At 40.3% G+C, this 18809-nt stretch overlaps 1 protein-coding gene across 1 annotated transcript in view; it reads left to right on the top strand.

Moving 5' to 3' along the window:
- Positions 1–18809, top strand: part of CCDC148 (coiled-coil domain containing 148) — a 130123-nt gene that overhangs the window by 89043 nt on the left and 22271 nt on the right. The window contains exon 12 of the mRNA XM_054043310.1: positions 14846–14986. Coding sequence (XP_053899285.1) covers positions 14846–14986 — 141 coding nt within the window. The remainder of the gene's footprint in view (positions 1–14845; positions 14987–18809) is intronic.

An 18809-nucleotide genomic window follows, 5' to 3' on the forward strand; every position in this document is an offset into this window, starting at 1 on the left:
AGAAACCCCTGGGGCTCCCCAACACTGTAACTCCCCTGCCCTTAACCCCAGATCTCTGGAAGTGCTTCCCCCATCCTCCTAATTCCCACCCTGCTTATTCCTGGCCCTTGAATTTCCCTCCTTCCCTCTCCCTTCACCATAATTCCTCCTTTCTCCCCACATACTCTGCCCACCACCTTCCTCAGTCCGCCAATGGCCCCAAGGCTTCTTCACCTCCCAGGCCTCTAGGGCTTTCCCTTTCCCTGCCTGACAGATTTTTCAGCTCAGCAGGGTGGCTTTTCTTCTACCTCTATGGTCCGTCTTCCTGCTTTCCCTCGAGCCTCCTCTGGCTTCTTGTCAATATCTCTTCCAGCTTCTCCTCCCCTGCAGACTGAATAGTCAAGGTCTGAATATCAGACAAGCCACACAGATTTTGAGTGGGGTTTGGGGCACTGGATTCACTGCCCAAGCCACAGGCTGCATTAACAGTAGGGTGCTCTAAATTGCCCAGGGTAGACTCCACTTGGAGCAATTAGCGTGTAGCACTTCAGAGTCACCATAGTCTGTGCCTTGGGCAGTTAATCTAGTGCCTCTGGTCCCACACAAAATCCCCCTGCCTTAACCTAGTATCAGGCCTTGACAGGGCAGTCTGTGCATGTGCCACAGGGGCAGTGGAGAAGTACACCCTGAGGCTGCCACTAAATATGAATCAGATTTGCTGTGTTCAAGATTCATGTTTAGTCTCTCTCACTCACATTCACACACACATGTGCCCTTTTGCATACTTTGGGGGATGGAGGGGATGCCACCCAAACACTCTCTATACACAGGCTGCCACTGGCAAGACCACCTTATTTTTTCAGTGTTCTGTTGTTGTCTAATATGAGCCTCCTTAATGGTTCAGGATTGCAGTTCAGGACTTTTTTCATCAGATCACCTCAAGTTACTTCACGACAAAAACCTAGAAATTCAAAATCAAGGCACCACATTAAAATAACAGAACATTAAAAAGTATGGAAATATGCACCTGGAGCCCCCAAATAGACTTTACTCCATCTCACTGCCTGTGTTCCTTCTTGTTGTTTGTACTGTAGCAATGCCTAGAGACTCCAAAATAGGATCGGGGCCCTCCTGTGCTAGGTCTTGTCCCAACATACAGTAAAACACAGTTTGCAATATAAACACAGATGCAGTTTGGTTTCGGTAAGATGGCAGTGTACTAAATCTGTGTATGATCATGAGTTAAGGTAGTCTAAGGTGATGTGATCTTAATTTTTCAGTCCATGATGAAATGGGTGTAAAACGGATTTGGTAAAAGTTTGTATTCACTTTGCACAGTGTGACTACACAGGCAGTGAACCTGAGTGGCTCCAAAAATTAAGAACTAGAGCTGGTTTTCCAACAGAAACTGCAGTTTCCACAAAAGTGAAATTTTCTCCAGGAAAATTTTGATTTTTGCCAAAAAATTTCAATATCCAATGAGTCCATCTGAACCCTGCTGTCCCAGGTTGCGAGCCACAGCCAAAGTCCGATCCCCACCACCCGAGCCCCACAGTCCCTGGCAGGGGGGCCAAAGATGAACCCAAGGGCTTCTGCCCCAGGCAGGGGGTCTGTAACCTAAGCCCCACTGCTCAGTGCTGAAGTCCAAGAGCTTTGACTTCGGCCCCAGGCAGTGGGGCTTGGGCTTCGGCTTTGGACCTGGGCCCCAGCAAGTCTATGCCAGTCTTGGTGACCCCATTAAAATGGGGTCGTGACCCACTTTGGCGTCTTGACCCACAGTTTGAGAATCCCTGCAGCATAATGCAATACATCTCTGATAGTGCATTTCCTCTGTGTGGTGCATGGTGGGTGTCAGATGACTCTAAGTAGCTTATGCAAAATGTAGTCTGGCCAGGGAGCCAGCCCCATAGAAGAGACTGGAGGCAGAAACTATAACTCCTTTATGGCAATAGTGAAATACCATTTAATGTGGATGGTTCAACAAACCAAAACAAAACATTTGTTTTGAGAATGTTGAATTGTTTTGATCAATACAGTCTAAATGAAACATTTTGATATTTCCAATTTGCATTCTGTAGAAAATGTTGACATTTAAACATTTTATCTTGTTTTGGAATGAAAAACAAATGCCGAAATTCAGAATTTCCCAAAGGACAGCAATTCTAAATTTTGCTCATCTGCATTAAAAACATAAGACTTAGATATTAAACTACCATATCTCATGATCACACATGGATATAGTACACTGCCATCTTACTGAAACCAAACTGCATCTGTGTTTATTTTGCAAATTGTGTCTTGTGGTATATTTGTTTTTTTCTACCTTTGTATATTTTTTTCTTGTTCAAATTGAAACAGTGAAGCTCTTCTATTTTAGGTTATTCCTCTCCTACTTGTGGGCGGAGGAAGAGAGATGAGTATGATTGCTTAGCTCTTGAGAACTCCTGCTCACTTTGGACAGTGCTTAAGCAAAATGTCCAGGTTTTCATCCTCTAGAAAATCTTTAACTTTTATTTTCTACCATTCTAGGACACTACCTGCTTTTCTTCTTACAAATGATATGACTGCACTTTACCATAGCTTTCTAGTCTGATTAACTCCCTGTTGTGCAACAAAAGTAAGTCCATATTTTAAATTGTGCACATTCAGATTAAAGCAGAAAACAATAAGACTTAAAAATATAAGCTACGTTTTCTCTATCATCAGCACCAGTTGTTCTGATTACACTCAGTTTCCATAGAGCTGTGAATCTCTAGCCTTAACTAGCAGTGGATGGTAGAAAAATCATGATACTACTTATAATAAAGAAAAACTGTTGAAAAGAATGTGTGTGTGTTTGGGAGGGGGTAATTGAATTTGTTCTCAAGATAGGGACTTGGCAGCCATCTTGATTTTTGTCATGAATTGGAGAAAGAAAATGTAATGCCTTTATGAGTCATAGAAGTTAGAGATGGGGGAGGTGGGAAGACTTAATATGTCATCTAGTCAAGCAGTTCTCAAACTTTAGCAACCTGAGGACCCCCATTTTGATTTAAAATTTTTCATGGACCCCCAACCTGGCTTCTAATTTTCTCTGGGAGTGCTCAGCCCCCGCTCAGCCGTAGGCCCTGCGCCCACTCCACCCCTTCCCCCAAAGCCCCAGCCCCGCCCCACCATTTTCCATCCCTCCCCTGAGCATGCCCTGTCCCCACTCCTTCCCCGCCCTCCCAGCGCCTCCTGCATGCTGCTGAACAGTTGTTCCGCGGCGTGCAGGAGGCACTGGGGGGTTGGGAGGAGTTGATCAGCAGGACCCCAGGAGACAGACATGACTTGCGGACCCCCTGGAATACCCTCATCGACTCCCAGGGTCTGGTGGACCCCCATTTGAGAACTGCTGATCTAGTCCATTTCTTTCCAATGCATTTGTTCACTATTGCCTATTTATTGTTTTCTTTAAAATTAAAAATAAAATATGAAAATAAATATTTCATACACTCTTTAAGCTTTATCATAAATGCTGAGCCAGTCAGAATTTTGTGTCTGAGATCTGATTATTTTTTTTTAAACTGCGTGTGTAATCAGGCCATGTAAAGCCTTTCCTGTACTCAAAAAACTGTTCATTCTGATTATCTTACATGTTAATTAGAATCGTATTGTTGGCAGTCTCAGCAGCAAGGGGTTGGATGGGCACAGAGAGTGAACTAACTTCTTACCGCTAGAGGTGCACCCTCGAGAACAGGCTGAAGATGTACATGGTAGGACAATATAGTGAAGCTTTCCCTGTTGTGGCCTGCGTTGTAGCTGTTTTGTTGATAAAGAAAGGAGCTTTTTCTTCAGTGCCATCAAATTAATACCTTTTAATGAGCATTAAATTCATGTGCTCAAACACCATGGAGAAGTTACTCAGATACCATGGTGATTAAACAACCAAAATAGATTAGATAAAAATGTAAAAAAAGCAAACTAACGCCACCAAGAAAGCCAACAAAATTATGTTAAGTCTGAATGTAGCGTACTATATACAGCTTGATGGTAAGTTATTGATACATATTAGTATATCATTTCTGTTTGGGAGCCAGTTTGTCAAGCGAGTAAACTTGTTAATTATTTGGTGCTTGGGTATGTTCATTTATTCATATAAAAGCAATCAGGCGTTCAATATTTGGTCACAGCTTAAAGTTTCTGCCTTTGATCTAAGGGCTTTAACTGATGACCTGTATGAATGTAATTAAAAGCAAGTAGCTAGACTGTATAAAGAACATATTATGAAACCAGGGGGGGAAATGGTCCCTAAGTCAGAGATCTAGCAAGTAGTTTGAAATTTGAAACATAGTGAACATTCCACTACCTTTCATTCCCAGTGTATCAATTTCCTGAGATAGATCTGCCATTTGACGGAATGACTGGAATTCTCTCTCTCTCCCGCGCACACTCTGAATAAACAGGATTTGTGTGATACTAAGTTGCAATAGTGTCTTTGATTCCTACATGTATGTATGTTTTGTTTTGTTCTTTTAGTTGATTGGCTCTGTGATTTTGAACTCAATGGTCAAGCCTCTCCCAGTCTACTGTTCTCCCTCTGCAGTGCTCAGTACCTACTCCCATACAGCAAAACCACTTCAGTTTTGTAGCCCTTGCTTTCACTGATTCATTTCATCCAGTGTGATCACCATCCAAGTTGACAGGTGAAATTAGATACATATAGAAGTCTAATAGTGTGTTAATAAAGATACAATGAAGTATAATACCTCTTAAGTAATATTGTATTCAGGAAAATGAAAATTGCATACATGGTATATGCCTGCCTACATCCTTGTACAATCCAACAATTCATTATTGAAGGATATGTTTCTAATATAGCGATTAGAATGAAAAAATTAAATTAAATGAGACATAGCAAAGCATTTGCTTAAAAAAGAAATGTTCTGAATTTTTCAACAGTAGCCTCAAAATTAAATTACATGTTTGAATCTTGCAGATCTAAACCTGAACTTTTTCATTCCAGTTCAGAAAATCCCAGTCTGCTATTTTTCTGAGAATTTAGACTGCTTCAGTAGTTTACCTTAGTAATATAAAAGTAATATTGTTAAGTTGATAATGTCAGCATTAACAGGCTTCATTCATTCACTGTCTATTGTTAGAAGGTTTTGAGGTCTACTTGTGCTTCTTTGTTCCCTTCAGTCTTCTCAGGGTGACTTAAATATGACTATGTCCTTCACTGTCTCATTTTAAAAACAATTCTGTTTCAGCTTATTAAAAGAGCATACAAAAGCAACAGAAACTAAACTTTTTTATTTTATAGTCATATTCTGCTAAAACAGTTGAACAGATTACTTCCAAAATTTCTTTTAAAAATACCCATTTAGTCAAAGACCCTGTATTACAAGTTTCACATTGGGAGGGAATTTCCATTAAGGTATTATATATAACTAAGCTCCAGAAAATAGAGTCTTAGAATGGAAATTCTGACACCTTTACTATAAGATTCTACCAAGTGTCACTATAATGATTTTACCTAATCCTTGTCCTTCATCATTATCATTTCACACATCTATTCGGATAAACTGGTTTAAAACTATAATTAGCTGTTTTAAATTAAGAAGAATACTATAAAGTTCTTCTAGGCCATTCTTTCTTCTGATGACATTTTACTTGGAAGCCTATCTGCTGTAGAATATTGCTCTGCTACTAATTTCTTTGCCCACCTATTGGTTATCTTATTCTTGTACAGCTCAGAAATACTGTAATCAGATTCTCATTCTATCGGCATGAGACATGCCCAAACTCCTTGGCTTCCTTGGTGGGATCATCTGATAAACATATGTTAAATAGCATTTTATGCTCAAGCCTTCAGATGTTAAATTCTTTTCAAGCTGAGCAGGCTCTTGTAGGCAGCATCACATTGCTTAGACTCCCTCTAGTGTTAAATTTACTATCAGGATGTCACAATTAGAGTGAGCTATGAAATAAATGTGTCTTGGTGAAACTTAGGTGTTTTAGCTTTTGACATTTTGAATACCTCTCTTTCTTTATGAAAGAATTTGCAGTTGAGTGTTGCTTCCCTTCTATGGCTCTTTCCAGAACTTTCACAATACTAAGACAATAGTCACTTTTGACACTTTCTGTAATGGATCTTTTTTGGTTATCTTGCTTTGACAATGCCCCTGACTGTTGAACAGCCTTCCTGGGCTGGTTCACAAAGTCACTGCCTTCTCTAGCCCTCCTGAAGATGTATTTCTGAGATGCCTACAAGAAAACTACCTGACTTAGGGGCCTGCTCCTTCTGCCATTGGTGGCAATGGGAGTTTTGCCACTGACTTCAATAGAAGCAGGGTCAGATCATAAGTCACCTACTTCATTTATTTATCTTGTGAATAAACTCCTTTATATGGAGAGATGAAGTCAAATGGGGAGGAAAAGAACAAGGATATTGGAACTGAAGCTGAGAAGTGATGTGGGAGAAAGAGGTGTGGGCTGAAATATGGAGGAAGGGAGCAAGGAGGGGAAAGCAGTGTGTTTAACTTAAAGGAGAGATAGAAGGATGAATGTGGGGAAAACAAACAAACAAGTCACTGGTAATTCACTAGCTTATCATGAAGTTTGGCTGTGATTACACCTATTACATGTTTTATAGATTTCTCATTGTACCAGAGAAAAGAATAATTTTGTCAGTAAACGTCCTAGATCATTGATCATTCAGCACCAATTTCACAGCTACTTGCTGTCGTTCACATTGTCCCCTCAGCATGCATACAGCACATATTATAAAGGGGGGAGGAAAATCAACCCTACCAAGGCAATCCTGTACTCCAGTGTTAAACATCTCTGTTCTACTTTTGGTTCAGATTGTTTACAAGCAATTGTTAGGAAGATTGGTGTAAGTTACTCCTATAACCTTTTCTTAGGAATTTCAGGTGAATTATTTTTATGCAATATATATTCTAGTAGAATAAATCATATTTAATTCTCTTTTATAAAAAAAAATTCAAATGATTCATCACTGATGCTCACAGTTTTTTATAGTGCAGTACTTAACGTATAAGAGTTATTTATGTTAATGTGTCATTTCTCATTAACAGTAAATCACAAAAACAGGTGTCTAATGAGTTGCATAAGTACCAGGACTGGCCCCTTAATACTGTAGGTGCTTAGCACACCGTCAGATCAGACAGTTTAGGTTTGCTTTGTTTTTTTTTTTTCCTTGAGAATGACTGTATTTAGTTTACTTTTTCAATTGAGGTTACTTCTTGAATTATGCAGCCATGAAACAGATGGTATGGCAATTGAGAGTCTGTTAAGAGAACATTCTCAAAGTTTTGGGAAGAAAGACCATGAAAAGTAACAAGTGTACTCTGAGAATATTTCAATGATATTTTTCTTTTCAAAGTTCACAGTTGTGAATTTCAGGCTAATGTCTCCTTGTAAGAATAAAAGAAAATAGCTTCTTACCTGCCTGCTGCTGCAGTGCAGCCATCCTCCTACACACTATTTGCTACCTGTGTGTCTGATCACATGCCCTCATTTACAACTCCCCTCTTCCACAAATACACACACCCATCAGTCCCCACCCATGCATATCTGTCCATGCTCTCTCCTCACAAACAACACAATTTCCACATTCTCATTCATGTTTAACCACACTCGTACGCAGAGGCACATATATGCTCATTCTTTGCCCCCATCCTGCTTCCTGGTAAAACAACTGGTAGTTCTCACCAAGCAAGGAAGAGCTAAATGTTTTACAGGAGGGGAAAGGAGGAAGAGCAAAGCCCCAGCTTCTCAACAACTCTCTGCTCCTTGGACCTAGCTTCTCCATTGCTGCCCACTGTTCCTTTCTCTCCACAAAAAGCACTAGCGGCTCAAGCCTCACTAGTTCCCACTCCCTTTCAGCTGACAACAATATTGTCAGACATATAGATGAACATAATTTGTTGAGGAAGAGTCAACATGGTTTTAGTAAAGGGAAATCAGCCTCCCCAAGCTACTAGCATTCTTTGAGGGGGTCAACAAGCATGTGGATATAGTGTACTTAGATTTTCAGAAAGCCTTTGACAAGGTCCATCACCAAAGGCTCTTACACAAAGTAAACTGCCGCGGGATAAGAGGGAAGGTGCTCTCATGGATTGGTAACTGGTTAAAAGATAGGAAACACAGGGTAGGTATAAATGGTCAGTTTTCAGAATGGAGAGACGTAAATAGTGGTGTCCCCCAGGGGTCTGTTCTGAGACCAGTCCTATTCAACATATTCATAAATGATCTGGGAAAAGGGGTAAACAGTGAGGTGGCAAAATTTGCAGATGATACAAAATTACTAAAGATAGTTAAGACCCAGGCAGACTGAAGAGCTACAAAAAGATCTCTCAAAACTTGGTGACTGGGCAACAAAATGGCAGATGAAGTTTAATGTTGATAAATGCGAAGTAATGCACATTGGAAAGCATAATCCCAACTATACATATAAAATGGGGGTCTAAATTAGATGTTACCACTCAAGAAAGAGATCTTGGAGTCATTGTGGATAGTTCTCTGAAAACATCCACTCAATGTGCAGCGGCAGTCAAAAAAGTGAACAGAATGCTGGGAATAATTAAGGGATAGATAATAGGACAGAAAATATCATGTTGCCTCTATATGAATCCATGGTATGCCCACATCTTGAATACTGTGTGCAGATGTGGTCGTCCCATCTCAAAAAAAATATATATATATTGGAATTGGAAAAGGCTCAGAAAAGGGCAACAAAAATGATTAGAGTATGGAACTGTTTCTTTATGAGGAAAGATTAATAAGACTGGGACTTTTCAGCTTGGAAAAGAGATGGCTAAGGGGGGATATGATTGAGGTCTATAAAATCATGACTGGTGTAGAGAAAGTAGATAAGGAAGTGTTGTTTACTACTTCTCATAACACAAGAACTAGGGGTCACCAAATGAAATGAATAGGCAGCAGATTTAAAACAAATAAAAGGAAGTATTTCTTCACACAGCGCACAGTCAACCTGTGGAACTCTTTGCCAGAGGACGTTGTGAAGGCCAAGACCATAACAGGGTTAAAAAAAGAACTAGATAAATTCATGGAGGATAGGTCCATCAATGGCTATTAGCCAGGATGGGCAGGAATGGTGTCCCCAGCCTCTGTTTGCCAGAAGCTGGGAATGAGCGACAGGGGATGGATCACTTGATGATTACCTGTTCTATTCATTCCCTCTGGGGCACCTGGCACTGGCCTGGACCTTTGGTCTGACCCAGTAGGGCCATTCTTATGTTAATATGTTCTTATTGAATTTCTCCCCCCCATCTCCAACTCTCTTCTTCTTCTCCCTGGTCACAGATGTAGAAATTTCTTATCTGCTCTCCCCCTCTTACCATCCACTTGCCCCAGTGACCCCAATTCATCCTATCTCCTGATTTTTCCTCATGCCTATCCTCATCATCTGCCTTATTCTTTTCCCTAACCTTCCCTAACTTTTCTGTCATCTGCAAACTGTATCAGTGATTATGTTTTCTTCCAAGTCATTGATAAAAAATACTTTCCCTTCACAATAAAAACTTGTTGTAATTTCCCATCTTAAAAATATCCACCCTTGACCCCGCTTGCCCCTCTACCTATTGCCCTGCTTCTCCAACGTTTGCCCAATCTCCTTTCTCATCTCTAAGCTCATTGAACACACTGTCTACAATTGCTGTCTGGAGTTCCTCTCCACCAGTTCATCCTAGACCTTCTCCAGTCTGGCTTTCAGCCCTTGCACTCAACTGAAACCACTCTTCCTCAGTCTCTAATGACCTCTTCTTAGCCAAATCTCAAAACTACTACTCCGTCCTCATCTACCACAACCTGTTAATCACCGTTGACACAATCAAGCATAGTCCTCTTTTTGAAATCTTGTCCTCCCTTGTTTTCCATGACTCTGTCATCTCCAGGTTCTTATTCTGCCTCTCTAATTGCTCCTTCAATGTGTCCTTCAGAGGATATTTTTCTTTTGCCTTTCAGCTTTTTGGGGAGGTTCCACAGAGTTCTGAACTTGGTTCCCTTCTCTTCTCTCTCCACACCTTATCTCTGGGTAATATCAGTAAATACAAATTGAACTACTATCTTTATGTAGCTAATTCACAGAGCTACTTCTGTACTCCAGACCTAACACCTCAGTCTGTCTCTCTGATATCTCCTTATAGATGTCTAGCTGTCAGCTCAAGCTCAACATAGCTAAAAAAAGAGCTCTTAATCTCTGACCTCCAAGCCTTCCCGCTACCTTGTTTCTTGATCACTGTGGACAAAACCACCATCCTGCCTGTCACTCAGGCCTGTAAACTCTCCCTAGGTCTTCACATACGTTCACAGATTCCAAGGTTAGAAGGAACCATGGTGATTATCTAGTCTGACCTCTATATCACAGGCCATAGAACTTCCCCAAAATAATTCCTAGAGCACGTCTTTTAGAAAAACATCCAATCTTGATTTAAAAGTTGTCAGTGATGGAGAATCTACCATGACCCTTGGTAAATTGTTCCAATTGTTAATTTATTTTCAGTCTGAATTTGTCTAGCTTCAACTTCCAGCCATTGGATTGTGTTATACCTTTCTCTCTGCTAGATTGAAGAGCCCATTATCAAATATTTGTTCCCCATTTAGGTAATTATGGATGGTAATCAAATCACCCCTTAATTTTCTCTTTGTTAAACTAAATAGATTGAGCTCCTGGAGTTTGTCACTAATAGTGCATGTTTTCTAATCCTCTAATCATTCTTATGGCTCTTCTCTGAAAAGTCTCCAGTTGGTCAACATGCTCCTTGAATTGTGGACACCAGAACTGGGCACAGTGTTCCTGCAGCAGTTACACCAGTTCCAAATTCAGAGGGTTGCCCTCTTTATGAATCCAAAAAGCTCATTAGCCCTTTAGCCACAGCGTCACAGTGGGAGCTCATGTTCAGCTGATTTTTCCACCACAACCCTCAGATCTTTTTCAGAGTAACTGCTTTCCACACTAGAATCCCCCATCATGTACTTGTGATCTACATTCTTTGTTCCTAGATGTATACATTTTCATTTAGATATATTGATATTGTTTGCTTGCACCCAACTTACCAAGTGGTCCAGATCACTCTGTATTAGTGACTTATCCTCTTCATTATTTACCATTACCCCAACTTTTCTGTCATCTGCAAACTGTATCAGTGATTATGTTTTCTTCCAAGTCATTGATAAAAAATGTTAAATAGCGTAGGGCCAAGAATTGATTCCTGTAGGAACCCATTAGAAATATACCCACTCAGTGGTGATTTCTGTTTACAATTACATTTGGAGACATATCAGCCAGCTTTTAAACTATTTAATGTGTCATGTTAATTTTATATTGTTCTAGTATTTTTAATCAAAATATCATGCAGTACCAAGTTCAGTGCCTTACAGAAATCTATTACATCAATTACCTTTATCAACCAAAGTTGTAATCTCAGAAAAATAAATAAATAAAAATAAAGTTAGTTTGACAGGATCTGTTTTCCACAAACCCACGGTGATTGGCATTAATTATGTTATCCTCCGTTTAGTTCTTTATTAATTGAGTCCCATATCAGCCTCTCCATTATCTTCCCAGACAAGCCTACCTGGGTCATCCATTTTATCCTTTTTAAAAATTGGCACAACATTAGCTTTCTTCCAGTCTTCTGGAACTTCCCCAGTGTTCCAAGATTTTTTGAAAATCAACGTTAATAGTCCAGCAAGCTCCTCAGCCAGCTTTTTTTAAATTCTTGGATGCAAGTTATCTGGAACTAATATTTAAACATATCTAACTTGAGTAGCTGCTGTCTAACACCCTCTTGAGGTGTAAAGAGTGTTATCATATGGTATGACTACATCTGTTTTTCCCGCAAATGCAGAACAGAAATATTTATTGAACACTTCTGATTTTTCTGCATTATTATTGATAATTCTACCATTTCCATCTTGTAATGGACCAGTACCATTGTTAGGATTCTTTTTGTTCCTAATGTATTTAACAAAACTCCTTTTTATTGTCTCATTCAATCTTGCAGCATTACTCCAGGAAGACAGTACACCATCCAGGCTATTTCTAAGTCTTGCCAAATCTCTCTGTATAATATCTCTCAGGGCACATCTTTGCTACCCGCCGATCCGGCAGGTAGCAATCGATCTATTGGGGATCGACTTATCGCGTCTAGTGAAGACGCGATAAAATTGATCCTTGATGGCTCTGCCGTCCACTCCGGAAATCCACTGCGGCAAGAGGCGGAAGCAGAGTCAACAGCAGCACAGCAGCGGTCGACTCGCCGCCGTCCTCACAGCCAGGTAAGTCGACCTAAAATACGCAACTTCAGCTATGCTATTCACGTAATTGAAATTGCGTATCTTAGGTCGACTCCCTCCCCTCCCCCGCAGCCTCAGATATAGCCTTTCCTATCCATCCATCCAGCTAAAACTCTTGTTCAGGTTCTCATCATGTTGCATCTCAGTTAGTGCAACATCCTTCACTGGCCTTGACAAATGCCATCTTTTCCCAGTTATATCCATTCAAAATGATGCTGCAAAGATCATTTTCATTGCCCATCACTTTGCTCATGTCATTGTTCCCTTAGCAGTGGAGGGATGCACTGTTGCATCAAACATAAGCTACTTGACTTCACTTTTGCCGTGCTGTGGAGACGAAACCAAAGACAACTATAGAGTAGTGGCAGATAGCTGTCCAAGGTCAGGACCAGGAGGACATAGAGCCTCAGCCATCAGCTGGCCTGATGTAGAAAGGAGGTATATGAGACTCACAGAGGACCAACAGGACACCACCCAATAGAATGAAGGCAGCAACAGAGTGAAAGCAAGCCCTGCAGCAAGAGTGGTAACACAAACAAGAAGTCAGAGACTGGTTCAAAGGCCAACACACTTGAACGCTAACAGGCTACAATGGGCTGGTGCTAAAGGCCATGTCTCTAGGGTGGGCTGTATACTAGTAACCTCTGGCCCCAGCAAGACAGCAAACACTTTGCACAAAAAACACAACAACAAAAGCTGTTAAAAGGAAAGATGTAGCAACCTGCTTTGAAACTTGAAGGGAAGAGCACAGATTGCAGGAGGAAAGAATTTGGAGGAGTCATCAGAAAATCAGACATTGTGCACATGGCTAGAATGCTAGCTGCAGTTGCAGCATCTCTAAATAGCTTTTTTACTATGAGCCAGTTGAGTTTTACAAGCTTGGAGTCCTTTCATGTTATTACTCAGCACACGGTACATGAAACAAATACACAGGCCGCACTTCTGCAGCAAAATAAATCTCTATCTACCAAAATGATTTTGACTATTACATTTCATAATGTTCCAATATTGTGGCTTTTTATGTTCCACATTGTTATGCCTGGTATAATTTCTCTGGAGTCATTTAATACTTAATCTTACTTTCTGAGAGATGGAAAAAATAGGAATGGTTTAGGCATTTGCAAAATCTCATTGGTTGGGTTTTTGCTTTATAAACCAAAAATTGGGGTATTTTGGATCCCTGACTTTAATGGGGAGGTGGGTTTGGATAAATGGTTTCAATTATGGCTTGTATGTGCTTTTCAGTATTATTATTTTATAATTGGAGGGTCACACACTTGCTGAGCTCCACAAACAATGAGAGAGCCGCATATAAAGCTGCTGCTTGTGATATGTGCAGGAAGCATCATGAGGCATCAGAGAGATTTATCTGCCTGTAGCAATGTGGTGGGGGAAGGAAGGGGGTATGTAGGGAGGAGGAACAGGGATCAGAAAGGGGGGTCAAAGAACGAGATGATGAGGGCATTAGACACTCCCAACCCCTAGATACTTGTTAACCTGCTCCACCAATCCCTTCTACCTGACCTCAGAAGTTCACATCCCTTCCCCACCAGAACCCTCCATTATCACAGCCCCAAGCCCTGGCTGGGAAATGCACACGCGCACACACTTCCCTTTGTGTGCTCCTTTTCCTTCCAGAGTCAATATTTGCAGGGGCTGGTTCCCTGTCTCTGTCTCCCCCACCTTGGACCAAGTTTTGGGGAGGCAGCGCACTAGGAGGGAAGAAGGAATTAGGCCTCCTTCACTTTTCTCTCCCTCTGGCTCCTCCTGATGTTCTCTCTGGGAGATAGGCCATTCAGTGTGCCAGCATTTAAAACTCTATTGAGATATTGGCAGCGCTGAGATTGGCTTCATAGACAGGTTCTTTGATCTAGAGGTAATTACAAAGCTGGTTAAACCAGCTAAGCAAATGTGAGGGGGCTCTGTGTGTTGTCCCCGATTTCCCCTTCCAGGTTTCTGACTTTTCCACAGAATCAATGGGACATCATTGATGCCTAGAACATTCCTGAAAATTTGGAATTGATGGGATGCGCTGTTTCAAAGTTATCACATTACAGACAGACAAACAGAAATGCCATCAAGCTGAATGTAGGGCCTCACTTTGCTTGGCCAATAATAATAAATATCATTATTATTACTAATAATATAATATCATAATGATGATTTGAAGCAATATATGGCAAATAAGAAAATAAAAATATGCATACCTTGTAAGGTAAATGGTAACATTTTTTAAAGCACCTAAGTAACGTAAGAGACTCAAGGCCATTTTCGGAAGTGACTTAGGCATTTAGGAGCTCAAGTATCATTGAAAGTCTTTCACTTTTCATGTGGGATTTTGTTCTTAAATAATTCACCAATTAATGGAGAATGACTGATCTATTACTAAGTGGAAGTAATGTTTATTAAATAATAGTACATTGCTGATTGAATCAGAACACCTAATTGATAAACAGACTACTTGTGTTTCTTCACTATATTCAATTTTTCAGGCCCACAATGTTACACTTACTTTGTTAAGGGATTGACTAAACAGGAAGACTTTCTCAATCTTTTATGCCAGGTTCTACAGTGGAGAGCAGACCAGGAGGAGACAGCCAGACTGGAAGCTGCTATAGCTGCCAGAAGAAAAGAAAAGGAAGATGAAAAAGAAAAGATACAGAAAGAAAAGGAAATGATTCAAAGAGCAGAGGAAAAAGAAAAAGTATGGAAAATGTGGTATTTGAATGATTTATTATCTAATTGCTTTTAAAAGCTTTAAGTAATCTCAATACTTTATATTATTGTAAATAGTCTTTTTGGTATTAGTTCAGAGATTAGCAAGTGGTTGGTGGAATGTTGCCAATACCCAGTTTTGAAGCTGCATATACTTGTGTAGCAATTTTGCTACTTTCTTATTTTTCTAAAAAGACACCAATAGAGGCATATACTCTGGGGCTGCCACACAGTCTCAAGGACAATCAGTGCAGAGAAACTACTGCATTTCTAGCTGTCTTACAGATTTATGCTATCGAGTAGTATGGCAAAGACCACTGAAGCTACCAAAGCTGCAGCAAGATATGCTGCATTGCAGCAAATGAGCCTCAGAATATATTGGCTACAGTGTTTAAGCACACTGCACTTAGATCAACACAGGGAACTTTCAAATAGGCTTCCAAGAACAGATGCACATTACCTCTTTCAAGACAGCACACATCTATGTATACAGTGTGCTAAGCATCGTTTGACTGACTGGGAAATGTATGCAGTGTTGTAGCCTTATTGGTCCCGGGATATTAGAGAGACGAGGTGGGTGAGGTACTATATTTTATTGGTCCAGCTTCTATTGGCAACAGAGAGAAGCTTTTGAGATTACACAGAGCTCTTCTTTAGGTCTGGGAAATGTACTCAGTGTCACAGCTAAATACAAGATGGAACAGATAATTGTTTAGCATATGTTAACACATATTTCAATGTGAAATGGCCCATTAACACCTCTCAGCCAAGGCACAGCACCTTCAAGAGATGAACCTAGGAGCTTGCACCTTCAAGAGATGAGCCTAGGAGCTTAAATTCATAACTTCACTAGACACTAAACATCATGGACTGAATAGCGCACTGGAATTATGGTTCATTACAACAATCTGTAACCCTGTTAATCCTCCCCCCTCCCCGGCTTTCCCCTTTCCCCATAACTGGAGAGGCGTTAACAAGCCACTTTACCTTGAATAGTCCCTTGAAATATATGTTAACTACTTATGCTAAATAATCTGTTCCACCTTGTATTTATCTGTGACACTCTTGGTATGTTTACACTGCAATTAGACACTGATGGCTGGTCCATGCCAGCTGACTGAAGCTCACAGGGCTCTGGCTAAGGGGCTGTTCCTGCTGGGGCTGCAGCCCAAGCTCTGGAACCCTCCTACTTCCAAGGTCCTAGAGCCCAGGTTGTAGCCCGAGTCTCAACATCTACACTGCAATGAAACCGCCTCTTAAAAGACCCCAGAGTCCGGTGGCACGGGCCAGCCACGGGTGTCTAACTGCAGTGTAAACATATCCTCTGAGTAAATTTCCCAGATGTAAAGAAGAGCTTTGTGTAAGCTGGAAAGCTTCTCTCGCCAACAGAAATTAGTCCAATAAAAGATATTACTTCACCTGCCTTGTCTCTCCGTGGGGAAATAACATTGTTCTAACTAAAGTCTAAACAATACTTTGTGGGAAAACTTTGGAGAATATGTTATTTACTACTTATAAAAAAAATCTACTTATGTATCACATACTAGCTGTATTTCTCAACACTATTTTTTATTATTAATGTAATTTATACAAAAACAGGAACCTTTTGATTTTGAGAATTTACCTATTTTTTTACTTATTTCTCATATTGAAATCTTACACTCAAAGGATTAACATCACAACTGGTTTCTGTGGAATTTTTATATTAAAAATGCATAATTATTATTTCAAGTCAGCAATAAACAGCAGGAGCAATTTAATGTTTATAGGGTGGTCCTGCAAACGCTTCAGCACATGAGTAACTTTACTCACATAAGCTGTCCCATTAACTTCTATGACACTATTGATGCTGACATGCTTGCAGGATTGGGCCACTGACGAGTAGGCTTTTATTTATATGTCTGTTGGAAGCAATGAGTTGGAGCGGGGGGGGGGGGAGAAAATCAGGCAGAATTGTTTCAAAATAGAATATTTTCATTATGTGTATTTGAAGGGTTTAGTGAAGTCCAGGGAGCCCAGCCCACAAGGAGGATTTAAGTTAACAGTTGATCAGCCAGTGGTGAAGGTTGAAAAATGAAAAAATAGTACCCTGCCAACCGATGTCTCCGTCCTTAGGCTTCTCCCCAGGTGAATACCTGTAATAGCCCTTTGTAACATACCTTAATGGGAACGAACATAAACTCTGTTCATGCCCTATCTGACTGAGAGCATGAATGGAGGAGTTAGGCTCCAGAAATGCCTTATCCTTCGCTACCTCTACTTTGATGTTTGAAGTATTCTCTCTTTCAGACCATCTGCATGACATTATCCATATTGCAGTAATGTTCTTGAAAACAAGATTTATTAAAACTAAAGAGAATATGGTAGTAAAGCAAAAAAAAAAAAAAGGTTTACAAAATTGAGTGAAGTAGGGGTCCTTTAGCTTAGTTACAGATAAAAGAAAAGAAAATCCTAGGTCTTTAGAAAGTCCTCTTATCAACTCCTCTTTGGGCCTGACATAGGATTTCCCTATTGTGTCCAAAGAAATTTCCCCTTATCCCTTACCTACAGATCATTATCGTATCTGTGTTGCTATATCAACCATTCCATTCAACCATTCCACACATGAGTATTTGAACAAGAATGCTGCCTAGAGAAAGTGCCGGTCTTTGTGTCCCATATAAGGAATTTTCCTCTGAGAGATTTCCACACTTTCCTATCTCCAAGCCCATCTTGCTCTCCCCTTCCTTAGACCCACCTCACCAGTCGAGGGTGATGGACTTGATTTGCATGGCCATCATTCTTTGCTATGGATGTTAGGTTGTGCCCATGTACAGGATGTATCTAGTTTCCTTCTTCGCTGGTTATAGAGGTAGCATGGATTTGTCTCTTCTCTCATCGATTTTTCATTGCTATTAAATATAAAGTATTGCCAGACCCTGTTCCCTCGGTCACACTACCACTAAAAAAAATAGAATGAATGAAATTACTAAAGAGACTGGCATGTAGTTAGTGTAACAGTGGGACAAAAGCACTTGAAAAAATGTTTTCCCTCTTGTCTCATATCCTATAACTTTTTTCTTTTATTCTGGGAACTTGTCATTTTCAATTGTGGTTATGAGGTCATACTTATAAGCAGGTAAAATATGCACTTGGAGCCAAATCCTGGTGCTGTTGAAGTCCATACAAGTTTTGGCTTTGACTTTGATGAGACAGGATTATATGTACACTGTGTAGGCATGTTCTGGTCATTATCTGTAGACATTTTAAGCATATATCAAAAATGTACAAGAGGAACTTTTCAAGATTCTCTATACTGTGCGATTCCTGCATTCTTTCACATTGGCTCTGGCAGATGTTTTCTGATATTTGTTCCCAGAGGCTAGGTTATTATTGCTTCTCGGTATTGGTTTAGTCTTTTTAAACTAAAGACTTCTGTCTGCATAATTGTTGGTCATGGGTATGACGAGGTGTGATCCCTGACTGACATATAATGTGCCAACAGAAGTTCCTAGCATAGACACAAAGCTGTGTTTATATCGATTTGTTTCACTCCTGGGGAGTGATTTTTCTATACCAGTATGATACAGTTGCATTTACACGAGGAGCACTTTGCCAGGAAAAGTGCTTCTAGTATAGAGACAGCCTTCGAGGGGGTAAATGTGTATAATCTCCAGCCATTACAAAAATTGTATTTGCTTTCTGATCCCCTGCCACCTGAATGCCTTTTTAGTATCAGTGGTTTACTGCTAGTTTAGGATGCAACATGAAGAAATTTTGATTGATGTTTCAGAGTTGTCTGACAAGTTGTCTCTATTGGTGGCCTTGGCCAT

This window comes from Malaclemys terrapin, chromosome 11 (assembly GCF_027887155.1).
Source record: "Malaclemys terrapin pileata isolate rMalTer1 chromosome 11, rMalTer1.hap1, whole genome shotgun sequence".
NCBI classification, from domain to species: Eukaryota; Metazoa; Chordata; order Testudines; family Emydidae; genus Malaclemys; species Malaclemys terrapin.